General features: G+C 38.2%; 1 protein-coding gene across 1 annotated transcript; it reads right to left on the bottom strand.

Annotated features, from left to right (window-relative positions):
• Positions 1 to 1,392: 1,392 nt before the first annotated feature.
• ppk24 (pickpocket 24) lies at positions 1,393 to 19,379 on the bottom strand. The gene is made up of 8 exons (XM_067768479.1): positions 19,045 to 19,379; positions 12,107 to 12,263; positions 4,635 to 4,768; positions 4,138 to 4,405; positions 3,846 to 4,040; positions 2,657 to 2,856; positions 1,692 to 1,810; positions 1,393 to 1,578 (listed from the first exon to the last, which is right to left on the bottom strand). The coding sequence occupies exons 1-8, from the start codon at positions 19,377 to 19,379 to the stop codon at positions 1,463 to 1,465; spliced, it is 1,524 nt and encodes a 507-aa protein (XP_067624580.1). The 3' UTR covers positions 1,393 to 1,462.
• Between the last annotated feature and the right edge of the window lie 1,856 nt (positions 19,380 to 21,235).

Raw genomic sequence — 21,235 nt, 5'->3', positions numbered from 1 at the left:
TAATATAGTATGACCTCCGAATTTTGGAGACAGTTTTTGGTATAATGTTGCTATTGCGTAAGGATCTTTGTGGGACTTTTTCGGTATTGTTTTCGAGACCATTTCGGGTTTGCATGCAGGACTATGTCGTGTTTACTTCTGGATTGTTGTTAGCCCGAAACATTTTTTTATCTTCATTCGTCATCCTAATACGTTATTTTGAGCGCGGCCGATTTGAACACTAGTCTACTGTCGACCGATTCACCCTTATTTTAATTGTTTTCAATGCTGTCACGACAAACACAACCCCAAGGTTATGCGGAGTATTACGTATGTGGATAGATCTTCGCAGATTTTTTGACTCCTCGAAACTTGCGGTCTATGCATTTTGGTCGCTTCCTACCGGCGGATGTCTACCGCGGCAATATTCTTAGCTCCTTATCTGATTCACCATTTACCAGTTCTTTTAGTATGCGTCAAATCATTTCTGATTCACCTATTTCTGTGGTAGTTTGAGGTATCAGCCAATCGTTCGCCGATTTCCCTGCATAGTCCACCAACTTCGCAACAACACGTCCACTTCTCACCCATCTCGCCATTGCAATCTATCACTCATCACCCCATCACCTCTATTAGTTACAACTCTCCCTTATAATATGTTTGTGTGTTAGACGCATATTATACCAACATAATGATTATTCATTAGAAAAAAAGAAGTGTGGCGCCTACTCGACTCCATAAGGGTTGGATGCTACTCCCGCATTCGACGAGACCCACCTTACAAATGGATTAACGGAAATAAATAATAATCTGGTAGGGATGGTCTAGAAGGTTTAATTTTGTCATATAAAATAGTCCCCGAGATGGTGGGGTTTATACCTAAATCGCGCTTGATATCGGAACGTACCGTTTCTGTATCGGGCAAAACACCATCAACATCGATAACACTCCACAAATGGTTCGGGAAGTGTCTTTATCGCTACAACGATAGCAACAATGGGCTATGAGATACGTTATTTGAATACAGTGAGCCCCATATAACATGGATTTTTCCCAACTTCGAGTCTGAGAATCAGCACCATTTGTCACTCCGTTAACTCACCAAAAATGTTTACCAAGTGTTACTTCACTCACCCTTTTCTCTTCCCCTCTACCTTCCTCTCATTAGCATTCACCTCCTCTCCACAGCTTTCCTTCGCTCTCCATCATCCTCTTCTTTCGTTCTCATTTCCTCTCTTTTTCGCTCTCACTGCCTTATATAACTTTTACGAATTTCAGTATTGTATCATAAATGCATCTGAGATATCCAGTATGAAAATTACCACTCGTATAGAATTTGCCACGCACCCGTTTCTCGTATTCCTTATTAAAATATTCTAACGTCAATACTTTTAAATGAATAGAAGTCCAAGATTGTATTTTGATATTTTAAGAACGTTCTTTATTGAATCGGAAAACAAGTTTAACAATACAATTTTTTTATTTAAATATTTAAGGATACATGTAAAGCTTCATTTCCTCTTCGGTGCCCTTCTCTTTTCTTTTTCTCTGCCAATATTAAGAATCCCAAAAATATGGAAGTCACGTTGCCGACTGTACCTGCGTAATATATCAAAGGAAAAACAAAACTCCATTTAAGATTAAAAGTTTAAGATTACTCAAATAAAAGAAGATTTTTTAGTGCTCGCTTATAAATAGTCTACAATACTTACATAACGCTTCATACCAAGTATTGCCCAGCAAACGTTTATACTTCTTTGAATACGGGTCATCAAAAAATACACTCAGCACCGACACATCCTTCGAGTGCAAGCCGATGTATTTTAATTCACTGAAATTGAGATTATAATAAAAAGGGGTGTCAAAACTTTGGTTATCAAGTTAAAGTTGAATGATCCTTAAGTTTTAATTGAAGAAAAGTGGCATTAAATAGGAGGCCTAGTATCATAAGAAACCGAACCGGATTCAGCCCGACGAAGGACTACTCATGCTCATTCTTAGCTTTTGGAAAGCACTTTTGAGGAAAAAATAACAACAACAAGCCGAATTTTGAGAGCGAAGTTGGTGGAGAGTCAACGAGGCAAGCAAGTTCGAATAGGGAGAAAACAAATGTAGGAGACTGAGGGTAAGAGAGCTCTGTTTAAGTACCTAACTGCAGCAAGAATCGTCCAGCACTTGGAATCACACAGGGAAAGTAAGCGCTTCGCATAAGCCAGCGAAACCTTATTAGGAGGTCGAAGGCAGTGCACTGCCAAGAACTTTGCAAGAAGCCCTCGATACATTTTGAAAAACAGAGAAGATTCGGTGTAATAGGCGGAGCACGCTACCACCACACCACGACAGCCAGCGTGAGAGACAATGGACGTGATAATGAATAACGCTAAAGAGAAGGATGGATAAAGTGGTTGATAGGTCTAATGGAGGCAACTAAGGCTTACTCGGAGAATTTAAAAAGAAGCAACGTTGTGGCTGACGATGCGAATCAGACACTGACTGTGGTGCTAATTGATCTTAGCAATCTTTTTGGGCTGACATCTATCGAAAAATATAGATCTGTAGGAAGGCAGCTTTTCAGCTCATGATCAATCAAGAACCTGAAACTTGGTCGGAGAGAAGGAGGCTTACTGACAAAAGAAATTTTTCATGATTTACCTCTATTTTCTTCATTTATACTTACTCTGGCGTAGCTGTAGTCGTGAAAAGATCTATGGGTAATGACGCCACCGAAATTCCAGATTGTATATCATTGCAGGATGGCAAGCATTCGGGACAGTAAAGTGCCTCCTCGTAATAGCGTTCTAGCCCAGGAACGGCCTCGCGCTCTTTAAGTGCGTTATTCCATTTGACTGAAAATACCATTGAATAACGAACTAATAGCTGAAAATTTTATTCAGTTCAATAAAAATTAGAACTGTTTGTTTGTTTGTTTGTTCAAATTTGTCATTAATCGTATTTCAAATTACTCAGTTACAAATAAATTATTTGTTATTGAATTCAGTTCATTTTAAATAAGGGCCGTGTGATTGATTCGTTACTCAAAAAAATTCTTACTAATCATGTACCAAATTTCTAAATTACTTATGTTTAAATTTAGCTCAGCTTAAAGTTAAGATCGTGCGATTGATTGATTGCTTAAGAGGCTTAATAATCAAATTTCAAATTTCTCAATTACAATTTAATTACTTATGGTTGAATAAAGCTATTTTAAAATAATGGCTATGCGATTGATTGGCTACTCAAAATTTTCATTAATCATATTTCAAATTACTCAATTAATTCGACTGCGACTGAATTTAGTTTATTAATTACTTATAATTGAATTCAGTTCATGTAAAATGAGGGTTGCTCAGTTGGGTGGTTACTCAATATTTTAATAATTTTTTATCAAATTACTCAATTACAAATTAATTACTTATGATTGAATTCAGTTCGCTTAAAGTTAGGACCGTGTGAATAGTTGGATACTTAAGAGTTTAAATAATCACATTTTTAATTTCTTAATTAAAATTTAGTTTCTTGTGATTGAATTTAGCGCATTTAATTAATTGTGCGATTGATTGATTACTCAAAATTTTTATCAATCGTATTTCAATTACTCAATTAATCGATTGATTATATTCTTGGTTCATTAGAAAATATGTTTACTTGATTAACTAGTTTTTTGACTATCCAAAAACCCAAGTTAATTCTTTACTCGCCCTTTTGGTTAATCACAGCTGAAGTAACTAGATTTTTCGTGCGTAAAAGTGCTGAAAAAGTTTGCTTGCATTGCTTTTCAGCCCATTTTTTATATTCCCTTTTTTATGCGAACGGAAATACTTACTGACTTTGAAAAAACACGATTTTAGCTTAAATTTTCTACTCACAATTGTAAGATACCAGACAAACACGTGCTGAAGAGTGCAAAAAATTAGTCCTTCCTGATCGCCGCAAAAGCTCGATACAACGTAAAATGGTATACAATGGCACAGAGCCAACATGCTGCGCATAAGAAAATGTGTTATGCAATCCGAGAAACTATAAGGCTTTGTACGAAAGACTCCATTTTTAGGAAACTCATCCTAAAAAATAACAATTGCGCTATGCAAGAGAGGGGAAAACGAAAAAGAGAAATAATGCTAAAATAAAGATATTTGATAACATAAAATTTGTACTTACAGTTTGTGGACTAAATGACCGAAGTGATGGTTCTGTGCTAATCAAAAATGCTCTCAACAAAACAGAAGAACCTTCGCCACTTGATAAATATAGCTCTTGTGATTCAACGGATGATGGATCCGGATATGTGTCTGAATCATGTACAATAACAATGTAGCCGTCTATATTTAATATGGACATAAACTCATCTTTATGACTTGTATTTAGGACAACTTTCAAACCCAAATCTGGACCAACGAAACGATCACGAAATCTACGTTTGGCGTAACTGCAAGTATTAAAAAACAAAGAGGTTAGTTTAAAAAAAACCAGTGATCGAAACCTAATAACTATATATAAAAAAAATCGCCAGGTAATAATTTTTTTTTTTTGAACTTTTTATTTCGCTCGTAATTTTTCGTGTTCACGAAGTATATAATCGAACTCTGACATGTTCTCTTAAAAAATAAGCTCGATTTGGAGATATATTCTCATGTCTAATCAAGCTTGTAACTTACTAATAGCCTTTATTAAAGGCGCAACACAATCCATATGTAGTCCAACTGTCTTGAAAGACTGTACGATCGAAGCAATAAATTTCTCGTCCTCCCAGTTTGCATTTGCGTATAAAATTTTTACAAGTTGCTGACAGCTGGAAAAAAAGCAATAATTACCAATAATTTAAAGACAATGGAAAAGGTTTCATCAGAATTCCTTGGTGTTCAAAGTCTAATAAAAACATATATGTGACCCAGTCTATGAAAAGGTGGCTTATGACTCAAAAAGAAATTGCGAGAAACAGTTGTTAAAAGCTGTTTTTTTAGTCATAACTCACCTTTTCATAGACCGGGTCACATACACTTAGTGCGATTTCCTCCCGATCATATTTAGGCCGAGCTTCTCCTTAAACTTGCTTCGTGCTTCTTCGTAATTTTTCCTACAAATTGGAGGGATGGCTCCTACATGTTCTATGCCGACTCCAAACGGCAACTGTAAGGCAGATGATTTTTCGCTGAGCAGCGTCCCATGGCAAAAATGCTCTCGTAATTTCATGGGCGACCCCGTTTAGAAAAACCCTTTTTTAATTGAAGAAAACTTTTTTCTAAATTTTTGATGCTGCTTTGGCAAAGAATTGACCCCAGGGCCTTTGGTGTGATAGGCGGAGCACACTAATGCCAAAATACCACACCACGTCAGTCGCAGAAAGCTGTCCATTGAATTGTCTATATATGCCGAAGGATGACATATACATAAAATACTGGCTGGTAAATATTTTACGGGCACCGAATGGAGTCTGAGAGTGCAATCACCGCCACGACAGCGCAATCGCAGTTTATTATAACTTCGACAAAGTTATTTTATTATCAACCGCAGGCCATTTTGGTTTCTACAACTTTGGCTTTGAAGATGCCAGCTGCTGCTTAGAAGCCGGGTAAAAAGTATGAGCTGTAATTGTTCTCAGAAGCCTCCTGCTCCGTGACTGTCGTTCAGTTTAGATTGTTCACTGTAGATTAATATTGCTCTTACTAACATACATTTTTTGTCAGCTCATCTCTGAGTAGGGTCCGAGGAGAAAACAAAAATTCGTCAGACAGATGTTGTTGTTGTTGTAGCAATGCTTCGTCAGACAGATCAAGTGTGCTTTAATACTTTCGCAACGTGAGTCGCCGTTCACTGTCTATTTCTAATATATATAATTATATACTGCACAACAACAATTTCAGCAGACGATATAACATCGGACAACTACGAGCGCAGTCAGCTTAAGACGACGCTAGATAAGCTACGCGCATGCATGTGTTTAGACACAGCGAGCTACAGAAGAGCGAGAAGTCAATAAGCAACTATTCGGGTAGGCTTTTTGCGACAAGTCTATACCCTGGGAGAACATAATGACGGGGCAACCGTTGCAGTGTAAGGAATGAGTTAATCTGTTTTATTTTAACACGTTCTAAGTGAAGTACTCGTATACATTAAATTGTGAAGTTTTACTACCATTGTAGTGCTGAATAATGAGCATTTTGTTTTACAACGTATTGCAGTCGATTTGTTTGGCAGTTCAGTGAGCAGACATGTAACAGAAAATCATCAAGGGTTCTCAAAATTCGTAACAGCATATATTTTTCGGGTCGTTGTCCCATATGTGTTCCCTTGGTGTGGGGTTAGATACGATATATGAACGGACAGAGAATCGCTGCATGGAGTTGCGGCAATGAAGACAATAGCCTAAGCTATGCTGAAATAATGGGAAAATTTATTATTTGCTAGCCATATAGAAGAAGTTAACCAGGAAACCACAAAATGGAGGAAAAGCTCGTTTGAAGTGATGGCACTTAATATATACTTATGTAAGGGTAGCAACTCTGTTTTGGTCTAAGCAGTAGTAAGTGACGAGCAGCCGACGAGAGTGTACGCCGCGCAAGGCGTATCAATCCTAATTACATACATTCAAACATTATTAAATTTCATATTAATATTTTTATTAACTAACTCATTAAATGTTTAAACTAAAGTGCGAGTGTTCATTTACTTAAATCGAATTCATCAAGCCCCTGTTTCCAAGTACCTTTCAGGTCAGAAGGGGATGAATCGGCGTAAGAATTGTAAAATTGCAAATAACGGGATAGTGAGACTCCGGCAGAGTGGCGTTGGTGCTCCGCTGGCATTCTGTGAATTTCGTTGTGTATTAAACGTTGAGTTCAAATATATATATATATATTTGTGCAAAGCATTAATTGTCCGTAAGTAAGAAAGAGAGGTTAATGTGACTTACATTTAAAGTAGCAAATGTCGCATGTATACCATTTGCGTGAACGAGATGCGTAAAATACTCCATAATCGAGTTAACCGAAGAAGTAATATTCACTAAGTAATATAGAAACGTACGGTAGCGAAATAGAGATGAACGTCTAATATCTCTGAACGGTAGCGTGAAACATATACGCGTGAATGAAACAATAACGTGCCCGGTATCGCAAATAATACGATTCGGGAAAGAAAACAAACGAAGCAAATTTCTAATTAGAAACTAACGTCAACGAGATCGTGCATAAACACACGTACAAAAGCGTATAAAAACGAATTTTAACAACGAAAGGGTGATTATAGTAACGAAAAACGTAAACAAACAAAATGCCGCTTGTAAAAGTTAATAGTTTAAGATTGACGGAGATTAAAGAACTGCTCAGTGAAAGAGGATTGGAGACAGAAGGGCTGAAAAACGAGTTAGTATTGCGACTAAGCCAAGCGGTTGGCACGGATGTAATAGAATTTACTCAAACGAATGTGCAAGAGCAAATTAATGAGTTGCGCGAAATGTTTACTTCGATGATGCAAATGATGCAAACCAGGCATGCTTAACGAACGAAACGATATCATTTCGTTACGATAATCAACGCTAATAAACGAAACGAAGTCATTTCGTTTCGTTTATTAACGTTAAGAACGTCAAATCAACGTTAATTTGACGATCTTAACGTTAATAAACGAAACGAAGTGACTTCGTTTCGTTTATTAACGTTGATTATCGTAACGAAATGATATCGTTTCGTTCGTTAAGCATGCCTGATGCAAACAAACTCAAACACCCCAGTTAGTGTTGTCGCGAGCACATCGAATTCGCAAAGCGGTCAAACGGCTATCAAAACGTCGGTGGTAAACGTTAACAAAAGCAAATATTCGGTGAAAGAAATCGCGGAAACTATACCGGACTTCGATCCAACAAACGAATCGTCAATCACGGTTGAACAATTTATAGACAGAGTTAATAGTGTTATGAGCGCATACCAATGGGAAGAAAAGTGTTTGTTATTGGCAGTGTATAGTCGACTCAAAGGCGCCGCGAAAATGTGGCTCAATTCTACAGATAAGTTATATTCGAATTGGAGTGAGTTGTCACAACAGTTGTGTAAAGAGTTTAGCTGTATGCCGGACGAAGCTGACATACATTACAAAATGAGTCAAGCAGTGCGTAAAACAAACGAAACACTACTAGATTATTGTTTTCGTATGAGTGCTTTAGGTAAACGGTATGCTTTGAGTGAACCAGCAGTAGTGAAATATGCGAGAGAAGGGTTGAAGCATCGCGAGTTACAAGTAGCTTTGGCAGTCAATCGGTTTAAAACAATGCGCGAATTTCGTCAAGCGATCACTGATTATACCAGGCATGCTTAACGAACGAAACGATATCATTTCGTTACGATAATCAACGTTAATAAACGAAACGAAGTGACTTCGTTTCGTTTATTAACGTTAAGATCGTCAAATTAACGTTAATTTGGCGTTCTTAACGTTAATAAACGAAACGAAATGACTTCGTTTCGTTTATTAACGTTGATTATCGTAACGAAATGATATCGCTTCGTTCGTTAAGCATGCCTGGATTATACAAAAAACATTCCTGCGCGTTCGGGTAAATACGAAAAGCCGGTTGAAAGTGAGAAGAGTAGTGGCGAAAGAAGTGACAAAAACAAACAACTGATTTGTTTTAATTGCCAAGAAAAGGGGCATATATCTACCAAATGTCCACAACCACAACGTAGGCAAAGATGCATAGACTGTGATAAAGTGCATCCCAAAAGTGAACCACAAAATTGTGGAAAGAAGAAAACAGTGGTGAGAAAAACGAATACACAGCGCGAAATTATATACAATAACATTTTTGAGTAGAGTGTTTTGATCAACGGAAAGCAATTTATGGCATTTATCGATACAGGTAGTGAATGTAGCATGGTCAGAGCGACTGTAGCAAATAAGGTAAATTGCGAAAAAGAAAAATGTTTATTAAAAGTTAGTGGGTTTTGCGGAGGTGTTATATATGCACATGCAAAGATTCATGTTGATTTACAAATTGAAAATCTAAAACGATTAGTAACATTATATGTTGTTGACGATGAGCTCTTATCAGCAGATTTGTTATTAGGGCAAAACATTTTTAATGATATGCGTGCGGTTATCGTAGACGGGCGAATAACATTAGCGAGCGAAAATAAATTTAATATCGACAATATCAAGTGCGGAGTTGACGATATAAATGTAAAAACTGAACTAACTGAGTTGTTGAATAACTACGGAGATGTTTTTTCAACAAATATACGTGAGATAGGTAAAACTGATTTGGTTCAAATGAAGTTAACTTTAGATACTAACATTCCGATAGCGCAAAAACCATTTAGGGTTCCCGAACCTAAAAAGCAAATAATAGCGGATTTGGTTAATGAACTTTTAGCGTCTGACATTATAGGCAAATCAAATTCGGAATATGCTAGTCCGATGATCTTAGTTAAAAAGAAAAATGGTAGTGAGCGATTGTGTGTTGATTTTAGGCGACTCAATCAGCATATGAAAAAAGAAATTTTCCCAATGCCAAATATTGAGGAACAACTACAAAGTGCAAAGAAATACGTTTATTTCACGGTATTAGACTTAAATAGTGGGTATTATCAAATACCAATTGCGGAAGACAGTCAAAAATACACCGCATTCGTAACTACGGAGGGGTTATTCGAGTTCAAGAGGATGCCTTTCGGACTTAAAAATGCGCCGGTAGTATTTCAGCGATTAATTGCTAAAATAAAAGAACGTGTCAAATGTGATGATATGATGAACTATATGGATGACATTTTAATCGGTAGCCAAACGGTAAACGAGATGTACGAAAAATTGCAACGAGTACTCAGCGCTATTCGCGAAGCAAACGTTACGTTAGATATACAAAAATGTGAATTTTTGAAAAACACAATCGAGTTCTTGGGTCATGAGTTAACCCCGGACGGTATTGCACCTGGTCTCGCGAAAACTTTATCCATACGTGATTATAAAACGCCAACAAACGTACCCGAAGTAAGGCAGTTTCTCGGGCTTAGCGGTTACTTTCGTAAATTTGTCCCGGGATACGCACTAATAGCTGCGCCATTAAATCGACTTTTACGTAAAAACGAGCCATTTGTATGGGCGGAAAATCAACAAAACGCATTTAATAAACTTAAAGATATTTTAGTTTCTCGACCGGTGATGACTGCATTTCGAGTTGATGCAGAACATCAAGTACATACTGACGCGAGTTCAATCGGGCTTGCGGGCGTGTTATTACAAAAAGAAAATGAACATTGGAAACCTGTCGAATATTATAGTCGGGCAACCACAGACGCGGAGAAAAAGTATCACAGCTACGAGCTTGAGACGCTAGCGGTAGTCGAAACCGTTGAAAGATTGCGGTACTACATTTACGGGAAACGAATAAAATTAATTACCGATTGTAGCACAATAACGACAACAATGAAAAAACGCGAATTGGTGCCACGAATCGCGCGGTGGTGGTTGCGTATTCAGGATTATGATCTTGATATTGAGCATCGCAGTGGGCAGCGAATGGCGCATATAGATGCGTTGAGCCGTTCTCCTGTTGAAGAACCGCGTGAAATTGAAACAGCATTATTACGAACCGACAAAGTCAAAATAGCTGAAGAAGATTGGCTGTTTGGTATGCAATTGCAGGACGAACATATCAAAGAAATCATCGATAAAATACAACGAGGCGATAAAGGCGCTACGAAAGAATTTGAATTGAAGAAGGGGAGATTGTTTAAGGTAGTTAACGGTAAATACGCTTGGGTAGTTCCAAAGACATTACGGTGGCAAGTTGTCCATAACGCACACGACAAAGCTGGACATTTAGGTCTAGAGAAAACGCTACAACGCATTGGTGAGCATATGTGGTTTGCTCGCATGCGAAACTACGTTAAGTCATACCTTAAGTCGTGCATTGAGTGCACATACAACAAAGTTCCAGGGGGTATGAAAGAGGGTGAATTACACGTGGGCGAAGTGGAGCCCATACCATTTAAAACGGTGCACGTAGATCACCTTGGTCCATTTCCGAAGAGCGTAAACGTAATGAACATATACTGGTTATAATCGACGCGTTTACACGATTCGTAATTATACGAGCTGTGAAAAGCACTGCGACAAAACACGTAATCGACGTATTCAAAGACATCAGTAGTTTCGTGGGTATGCCTGAGCGCATTATTTCCGATCGTGGAACCGCATATACTTCTAAAGAGTTTGAACGTTTCTGCAAAGACAACTACATTAAGCATATAGCTAACGCAGTGAGAACTCCACGAGCCAACGGGTTGGTTGAGCGTTGTAATCGAACCATTTTGTCAATGCTTTTGCCAACCGTAACCAACGATAAACGCTGGGACGAATCGCTTCGAAATTTACAATGGTGCCTCAATAGTATGAAAAACAAAACAACGTTGTGTACACCGCAAGAGTTACTCTTCGGTTTTCGACCACGCGATGTCCTCCAAAATAAGATTGCCTGGCATTACAACATGATGACTCATCTACAGAAAATATAGACGAACTACGAGCAACGGCAGCAGACCGTATAGTACGAGAGCGCATAAAAAGTAAGCAGCGATTTGACCAAAAACATGCAATTCCAACCAAGTATAAAGTCAACGATCTGGTAGTTGTAGAATACGAAGCTCCAAGTACAGGTACGTCACGTAAATTAGAACCCCGGTACAAGGGACCATTCCAAATAGTCCGCATATTAAATAACGACCGCTACGTTGTACGAGATATTCCTGGGTCTAAAAGAACGCAACGTCAGTATTCCTCCGTTTACGCCAGCGATAAAATTAAACCATGGTGTACTCTACCACAATTATATGAGGGCGAATATAATAGCGATATTGAAGACGGCGAAGATTTAACAGGAAAGGCCGAACTGTAAGGGTGGCAACTCTGTTTTGGTCTAAGCAGTAGTAAGTGACGAGCAGCCGACGAGAGTGTACGCCGCGCAAGGCGTATCAATCCTAATTACATACATTCAAACATTATTAAATTTCATATTAATATTTTTATTAACTAACTCATTAAATGTTTAAACTAAAGTGCGAGTGTTCATTTACTTAAATCGAATACATCAAGCCCCTGTTTCCAAATACCTTTCACTTAGCTCAAATCAACATAATACCATTTCCGCTATCCTACGCGTATTAATGAAAGTCTCGTTGTCGAATGTATCGTATGTGTCCAGGAATTTTTGAAAATCTGTGTAATCTTCAGTGGAACAGCTGAGCACACATAATGTGTGTGTAATAAATATCGATTTGTATGTTTTGTTTTCGCATTATTTGCTGTTTGATAAAAAGCCAACGCATTTTTTGAAAAATTGAGCAATTGCCTATTCGCTTGCGGTGTGGGTAATGTTGAGAAACTTAATGGTGATTGATGAAATCAACATCGCTGCTAGATAATGGTCCCTTTCTAGATGTACTAAAGATAATTAGTATCTAGCACACAAACGCGTGTTCTAGCTACAGACATGTATAGTAAGTACTTAGTACTGAAGCGTCGTGATTCAAGATTCGGGTCGGAAATGAAAATGCTTCAGAAACGTTTTAAGAAACTGGGTCGTCGTTGTTTGATTTGAGTTCTCACTGAAAAAAATGTTGTGATTGTTGTAACAACGATTTGGTGTTGGCCGTTTTGGAGCCTTGCAAAAAAGCACAGAATTGCGAAATTTCGAACATCTTGTGCACCTTAAATTAACAATATTACTGTTCTCATTAAAAAAGAGGACTGTAGGCCCATATTGGGTGCTCTGACTGGATATTTTCTTTTGGCGTGAAATGCTTTTAAATTAGGCCTAGTCAGTGTTATCAGATTTGGGTCGGAGGCTGGGCTAAATGAGTTCGCCAGGGCTATGCTTTAGCTATTAGGAGTGACCCGGACATCAGATCTAGAAGCAGCAAGTAGCATATGTCCTAGACAGCTACTAGCATTGAAAGCGGAGTTATTTAATAATATAAATCCTGGTTTTTGACAGGATTTTTCAGTTTGGTCGCTGAGCAAACTTTTGAGGCCTCACATAGAATGCCTGCGCCCATGGTGTTAGCAGAATTTGTTTGACAACCAAACGGAGAATCCCCAATACGGTACGAGGACTTTTGCTATGAAATAGTAATTATCTGCCCTCCTTGAGGATACCTGCCTCATTGGCTTCGCGGCGAGAGTAAGACTAGGTTTTGTTAATATCTTACACATTTCATTGAAAGAGGCAGGAAAACTTTTTGACTTATCCTTTGAAACATTATAACTAACTTCCATTAACTAAATAAGACTGTCCAAGGAATTCTGGTTCCACTAAAAATTCTGAAAAAAATTGATGCTACCATCATGCTAGGCATTCTTCTTTCACTTGGTTCCCTCCCAGAAACCAAATAAGCTTTGGGCGCTGGAATGTACATAAAGCGTTTGCAGGTAAATCAATCGTCTCGATTTCATGACTCATGCAGTGTGTTCCAGGCGGAGGTCTTTGCCAAAGAGAGAGCAGCAAGAATGTTCCAGGACAGTGTGGCTCCGATCGTCGGTGAAGATCTACAGCCAAGCCGCCTTAAAGACATTATAATTCAACGTGGTAAAGTCGGATATTGTGCGGTCAAACCTTTCACGCGTCTGTAAGGCATCACACTATCTTTCTTTTCTGGGTTCTAGGTCACAGCGATATTGAAGGAAATGAATTGGCAGATGGCCGGTGAGGGTTCCGAAATGGACATAAGCTAGGCGGACAGCTCCACGTGACCACCATTGGGTTATCAACTGAGAAAAATTGAGGAATATGAGATTAGGACAACAGCATCTAGCTTCCTTGTGAGGCTAAACAAATCTGTAGTCACAGTACTAAGGTTTGTCATTATAAGTCATTGCGGTGATATACCAATTCTTCGACGGTGGCGCATCCCAACGAGTTCCCTATGCAGAAGCTACTAGGGTGAAGGAGAAAAGGATTCGATTCATTACTTTCTCTGCCGATATCCAGGACAGCAACAATGGCAACTCATATTTCTGAGCGTACGGTTTTTCGACAGTGTGGTAGAGGTTAGCAAAGTACATCTTTCACTCCTACTTAGGTTCATCAGAGAAACGTCTCTGAGTGGAAATGCCCGCCCCCTTAACCTAACTTAACCATATGTTATTGAAAAATCAAAAAGCAGTTGTGTAGTCTTGTGAAACACCCCATTTCTATTGCTAAGAGATATTGGTTTAATGTATATAAATACGTTCTACTAAAAAAATTAGATTTAAATAAGCCATGCAACGATCAATGCAATGATTATAACTTCAACATATTACTTCGTGGCTGGCTTATACCAAGTTCACACTAATGCTCTTTAGCATAACCAAAACTCCTGTTGCAAAATTTCAAAAAGCTTCCTTTTCCCAACACCGAACCTTAATTGATCAATGATGAAAATATCCCTCGTTAAATAACAACTTTGAAAATGTCTAGACGAAACAATTGTCCTTAATTGAATTTGAATAGATTTCAGCGGCGTCATTAGGGAGTGTGGTATGGCCACTTTACATGAAGGGAAAAGCGCAAACCCATAAAACTAGCAAAAAATCCACTTAACTGCGCAATATTTCTTTGACTCTGTTAATTTTTTTTTTTTGGCAATCATTCATATGTGTTGCACTTTTTCTTCTTTTTTTGGTATTTCTGCTATGAAAACATATTGAAAGTCAAGAACTGCACTTGATTTCTTCGCTAATGAAAAGGAAAAATGAATCAGAACTGAAAGAGTCACAAAAAAGTGAAATTTGTTTTATGCAAGAATGGAAGAAACAAATTGTATCGCATACATCCCATGACGCATGCGGAACTGTAGTCGATTGGGTTTGTCTGCATGATAAATGTGCCACCATTAGTTGGCAGCATAAATAGAAAACTTCTGTTGAAAACGGGATGTAAGGTGGCACAAAAAGTATCGTGAAACATTTTCTAATACAAAATTTAGATGGATCAATGACGCTTCAGTATATTGTTTACTACAAGATCTGCAAAACTGATAAATTGAATATTTATTTATGGAACTATTACGTCGAGACGGAAGAGCTGCCGTAGGTTAGGTTGTATCGGCCGCCTTCGCTGCCCAAGCGAAGACTCACTTAGGCCATTGTGACACGTCGTGATAACACGAAGGAACGTGCTTCATATACATATGGAGCTAAGACCTGTGCGTTTGCCTAATGTAGCACAGAAATTCATTTATATATGCGCATTCTATCACCGCAATGTACATCGGTAGCAGCTCTTCGACAGGGCGAGATATTGGCATAGATAGTGCTCTACGCTTTCTATTTATTCCTTATCCCCGCAGCTGCAGCAGAAGTCATTTGTTTGCAGATACCAATGAGACCTATTGGCACTCATAAGACAGTGATCAGTTAGAATACAGAATTCAGATGTATGACCGATTGCGATCTCTTATCGTCCAGCTTGGCCGAGATTTGCTTTGACACTATACATGTTTGTACCTTGGCCCGTCTCACGCTAGCTTATTCCGTGAACTGAGATCGCAAGCAGTGCTTGCAAGTATTCAGAGGAGGATTCACCCAGCCAGCAGATGTTATTGCTTGCAAGCTAGTGATTTCCCTTGCTAGCTCACCAGCAGCGCAGTTTTCCGAGGGTAACTGTGGCACTGATATAAACTAAAAACCTTTATCACTCTAAATATTTTCAATTTCATTTGAAGTATACAAGAACTTTTAGGGTGGGCATACACATCTTTTGCTGGATCCAAGACCATCTTTCACCTGTTTTCTGAAAACACGTCACTTATGGTGGTGGGGATGTTTTCATTTCCGACATGAGCCCAACGAATCAAGGGAACGATATGTATGAATAACGAGAGCTTGGGCGAAGTCCGTTTTTTGAGGCGCTTATAATATAGTGGGGCAAGGCATATCACCCCTTATAGGTGACTTAAGGTTAGATGGACCAAACAAATCGTTTTCACATCAGTAGAGCTGAGACCAGATTAAACTATCATTTTTTTTTGCGGTTATAAAAATAACAACAACAAAAACCAAAATAACAACAACAGATGTAACTTCTTGAAAAAATATGGCTAAAAACAAGCCGGTTGTAATAATTTTTATTTTTTTTTTTAAGAAAACTCTTCTTGTAACCTAGAGTTGGCATAAAGCTGATAGTGGATAAAAGGGGAGATGAGAAAGGTTCTCGTTATCACTTCCAGGTAGCTGTTGTCTTTACGAAATTGTCCGAAGCATATACATCAGTAAGCTTTCAATCGAGATACAGGCTGAATGCAGCTTATAGTCTTGAGTTAACGAGGATAGAATTATGTAAGTTCCATTCAACGATATAATTTGTTTAGGCTTGTTTGAGACTTTTTAAAATTAATTGCGGAGTCAGCCAGATGTTGAACTTCTGTGACATTTTTGTCTGCCATTGGGTTAAAGTACCTAATGTCTTAGCTTTATCTCTGCAAGGTAAAAAATGAACGCAATGTGCGATTGTGCACGACACTGCCAGAGTAGAAATAGCCCATACCGGAGCCCTTCAGAAAACAAGGATATCAAACCCGGAGAGATAAGTCAAAATAACTGCTGTCGTCAATGAAAAAGTTATTAGTATCTAGCCAACAACAACATAGTTAATAGTTACTGTGAAGATCTTCGTTTAGCAGGAAACCAGTTTTAAGAGCGAACACGATTTTAACTTGGAAATCCATTAAAGAATCAAATTTGCAAGTCGTAATTGAGAAGCAGTTTCTCTTTGTTAAATACAGATCACTCAATATAAGTATATCAGCTCACCAATCCAGTTTGATGGTGCGGAGCCATGAATGGAAACAAGAGCTGATGATATTTCTCTTGAAATACTCCCGAACAAAGTTTTCCAGGAATCAAGGTCACCAAAACCACTTCTGTCTTACTGCTAGCCATTTACAGCCCATTTTCCTCAGTCATTCCTTTATTCTTCCTACGGCGTTATTACATAATGCTTGAAGCAGTTTCAGTTTCTTGGCTACTGCTACCACGACAATATCATCCACATAGCTGAGATTTTGCGTGACTCCGGGAAGATCAATTTGACGCACACCATCATACATCTCATTCCATAGCGTTGGCCCTAGAGCAAATGTCTGAGGGACAGCGCCCTTAATGGTTTGCTTATTTGGTCCCTCAACCGTTCAAAGAGAAGTACTCTGACGCTAAAATATCACCCAATTATTCTGAGCACGTAAGCAGGTGTGAAAAAGTTTCGTATCGTTGTCGTTATCTGTATATGTATGTATGTGTGTATGCTTTTAACATCGCGAACTTCTAATATCCAAAGTAATCAGTCCACAGAGCTTTCTTTTATTTTGACCTCGGGTTATGGCTTCACTAGCTATATTTACAACTATTTGTATTGGATCTAACGTGGATATTGATTTTTGAAATTCAAACTGACCATTTGCCACCAGGGGTTTTCAGGGTCTGCTACAGACGCTCACGAAAAATACGCTCGAGAATCATTCCTATCGAGTCCAACATACAAAGTGGCCTGAATGAGAATGGCTGCTCAGGCATCTTACCAAGTGTGAGCAAAAGGACTAGCCTTTAAGGTTTCTATGAGCGGGAGAAGACGCCTTCTTGGATACAGGCGCTGAAGAGTTCCGAAAATACTAATGTTTTAGACCTTACCACGGATTTAAGAGCCATATTTGCCACTCAATCCTGTCCCGGAGACTTTTAATCTGAAATTATATATGTTGCATCCAGTACGTCCTTGTCCTTTATACTTAAGATTTCCATATCTTCGAGGTCCTCGCTTTAATGTGATCAGTAATCTTGTATCGGAAAAAGAGTTTCAATGATTGTTCTCATTAGTATTGTGCATGTAGGTTGCGCTGAAGGGTTGCTAATAGCGCTGTTTCGGCTAATCCACTAGCCGGTACTCGATTTCATCATAGCATGAAATTGTCTAACTTTCATTTTTCGAATACTGACAATTTCATAAATATAATTTTTAATCACTAAACAAAATAATATAAACATTTCATGAACTTAACTTCTCGCCAAAAACTTGAACTAAAGGTTGCCAAAGAAACGAAGTGCAATATGTGCGAGTTGCAGACGGCTTACGGTAGCTCCAAAACGTCTCGCAGAAATAAACCAAGAAAAATTTTGCTAATCAAGTAATCAAATTATCGAAAGCTCTAATTGCTATCCTCCGGTGAAATGCTACTGACATTGAGGGCGAAGAAAGCTTACAACTTACACACTTTGATCGCATGTCACTGTTTGACAATTCAGTGACACGAACCGATTACAAGAAATTGAAAATCAAAGAATTTGTCTCAAATAATTTACCAAAATTGATTGATACTCATATATGTAATACTTCTATATTGCTAATAGAAAATGCTCGCAATGTGCCTTGAATTCGAAATTAAAACAAGACAGCCCATCAAATTTTTGGGATTGTAGCAGCATAAGTGTGACAAGGATAAGTTTAAATTTTTGTACATTCGATTATTGAATACAAAAACAAAAACGCTTAAACATCAATATATCGGCACTCTGATGTTTGGGAATGTACCTAGTCTTTTGTAGCAATATAGGAGTATTACATATATGTTGATACTTTTTGTGCCACCTTGTCTAAAACTCAGCCAATAAAGGTTGAATATACATATTTTCTTCAAAAGCCACAAAATCTAAAACCACATCCCAAATCATATGTGGTGTCGTCGAAAAATAAATCAAAAGTTTATTTGATCGTTGGTTAGCACGCGGACAGCGCAAAAAAAAAAGAATTAGTGCAACATGTATGAGTAAAAAAATAGCAATAAGTTGGGTGCCGAAATCTGCTATAAGGGATAGAAATGGATAGAAAGTACTACAAAATAAAAGCAATAATAAGGAATATACAAAATTTACAATATGAAAAGGTTTCAAAACAAACACATATAAAAATATGCAGGTATGTATATAAAATATGCTACAAACTGCGGTTAAAAAGGGCAACCAAATATATTTTACGGTACAAAAATAATAGGAAAGTATTTAAGTATGAGCGCTGCATGTAAGCGAGTAAAATTGTACACAACTTACTTTGGCATTCCCGTTCTAACACCGGCTGCACCTACGCCACCACCACCACCATCGGTAACACTGCTGCCTTTGTGAACGTTATTGGCGACGTTCTTTCCACCACCACCAGCGTCACTCAAAGAATCATAAATCACGCGTCTTGGCTGGCGTTTCGAAGGGACCAGTGTAAATGCTGGCGGTATACGACCCATTGTATGGGCATCCTTCGATGATGATTGCTTCTCGGAACTATGACTGTATGCGTGTGTTGGACAAGTGATGAGTTGGAACAAGTTGGTTGTGTTGGATGAATGATAGATACGGTAGTTTGGTTGTAAAACATATAAAAAAGTCATTCCAAAAGTTGTTACGGGAGCGGGTTGTTTGGCAAATGCGGGAAATATTTGGGTGCATTTGTTGGTTGGGCGTTGTGTGTTACGACGTTGGGGGTTACATGAAACGAAAAATTTATACATGAAGGTTTTTAGGTTAATAAAAATAGCAACAAATAAACTTAGTATAAAAACAAACAAATTGAAGTAAAACTTAAACATCAAATTCGTATATACATATTCCAGTATTGGCCGGTTAGAAAATACTCAAACGCCCATACGATTTTTGTCTGTATTGAGTTCACATACTGCCATGTAATGAAGGTTATTGAAATAATACGCAAGTTAAAAGAGCAACGTGCAAAAAATTTTATAGTTTTTTTTGCTGTGCTCGTAAAAAGTTTGACGCAAACCATCAGGCGGTTTACTTGCTACAACCGGTGTGTCTGCTGTGTTAGCACGCCTGTGGCTGCAAACAAATGAGTTGCACCCCGTATAACCTTGGCGTTTAGAATGTCGTAAAAAACCACAAATAATTATTGAAACTTGTGCTACTAAAAAAAGAAAAGGAAAGAACAACAACCACAAAACAGGTAAAAAAACAGAAATACAATTTTTTGGCATGTTGCACGGTGTGCGATTTTGATTTTGAGTATATATTAAATATTGAGTTTTAAAAAACTGTTAAAAAATTACGAAAATGTAGTGAACTAATTGATGGTAATATTCACACGTATAGTTTTTGAGGTAGAGAGGTCACTCAGTACTAAATAAGGCTGTATGAGTCTGAGCGATGGCGGCCGCCGTGGTTTGGTGGCAGCGTACTCCGCCTACCACAACAAAGATTCTGGGTTCACGCCCCGGAAAAAGCAACATAACAATTTTAGAAACAAGTTTATTTAATTAGAATAAAGTTTTTTTAAACGAAGTCGCCCCTCGGCAGAGGTTTGGCAAGGCTCTGGCGACCCCAATTTCCGCATGGAACTAGAGGATGGCGTGTCGGTTTGGCTTAAACGGTCTACAGTGGTTATATTAACCGTTCTCGAGATGGTAGAGCTGGTACGCTAATGGTGCTTATTACCGGAACGTATCGGATTTATATCCAGCAAAGGACTATCAACATCGAGAAAACTCCCCAAAATATTCGGGAAGTGATTTTAATATTAATACAACAAAAACAACAAACATGATGGCAAGTATGGGGCTATTCGGATCATTTTAAATTCCGTTTCGGAACCATTTCCTGATCAGTGCGAAATCTTTTAAGGAAGATTCCTATGCTGTGGTTGAGAACATTAAAAAAATTTTGGGGTCAGAGTGGTACGATACCCAGAAGGCTCTTGCTATCATTTCGTAAAAGATTTTAAGACCATTTAAGGGCGGGATAATTTTGAAACATTTCGTTATCGTTTAAGAGTCAGTTTTTTTTTGTTTCGGGTAATATCGGTATCGTTTCAGAAAGAAACTTTCTTGGAAATTTAACCAGCTCCGAAAAAATGCCTTGCGCTCTGTTAAAATTCGCAGACCACAAAATATAACCCGTTTCGAAGAAGCACAGATCTCCGGTTAAAAGTCACTTGTGTAGCTTGTTCTATAAAAGTGTAGTAACTACTGTAACAAGTGACTAGTAGAAAATTCCTAATCAAACTCTCGGAAATTCCTTCAGCGCTTCTTTAACGCATTGCTTTGGACAGTTAATCACGCTGTAAAACTAATACAGCTAGGGCTGATCTATATTCTGATTACCAAAAATCAGTGCCCATTGCTTTAAGCTCTATTGAAAAATTGAGCCGAGTTTACCCTAGTATTTCCGCTGGATTCAACATCCGTCCAGAAAGATCTTGACATCTGGAAAAAGGTAGTTTTCCTGCTAAGGAATA

The sequence above is a fragment of the Eurosta solidaginis genome, chromosome 1 (genome assembly GCF_040869045.1).
Source record: "Eurosta solidaginis isolate ZX-2024a chromosome 1, ASM4086904v1, whole genome shotgun sequence".
Taxonomy (NCBI): Eukaryota; Metazoa; Arthropoda; class Insecta; order Diptera; family Tephritidae; genus Eurosta; species Eurosta solidaginis.
Note: the sequence above shows the minus strand (reverse complement) of the source record. Positions and strands in the feature narration are given on the sequence as shown.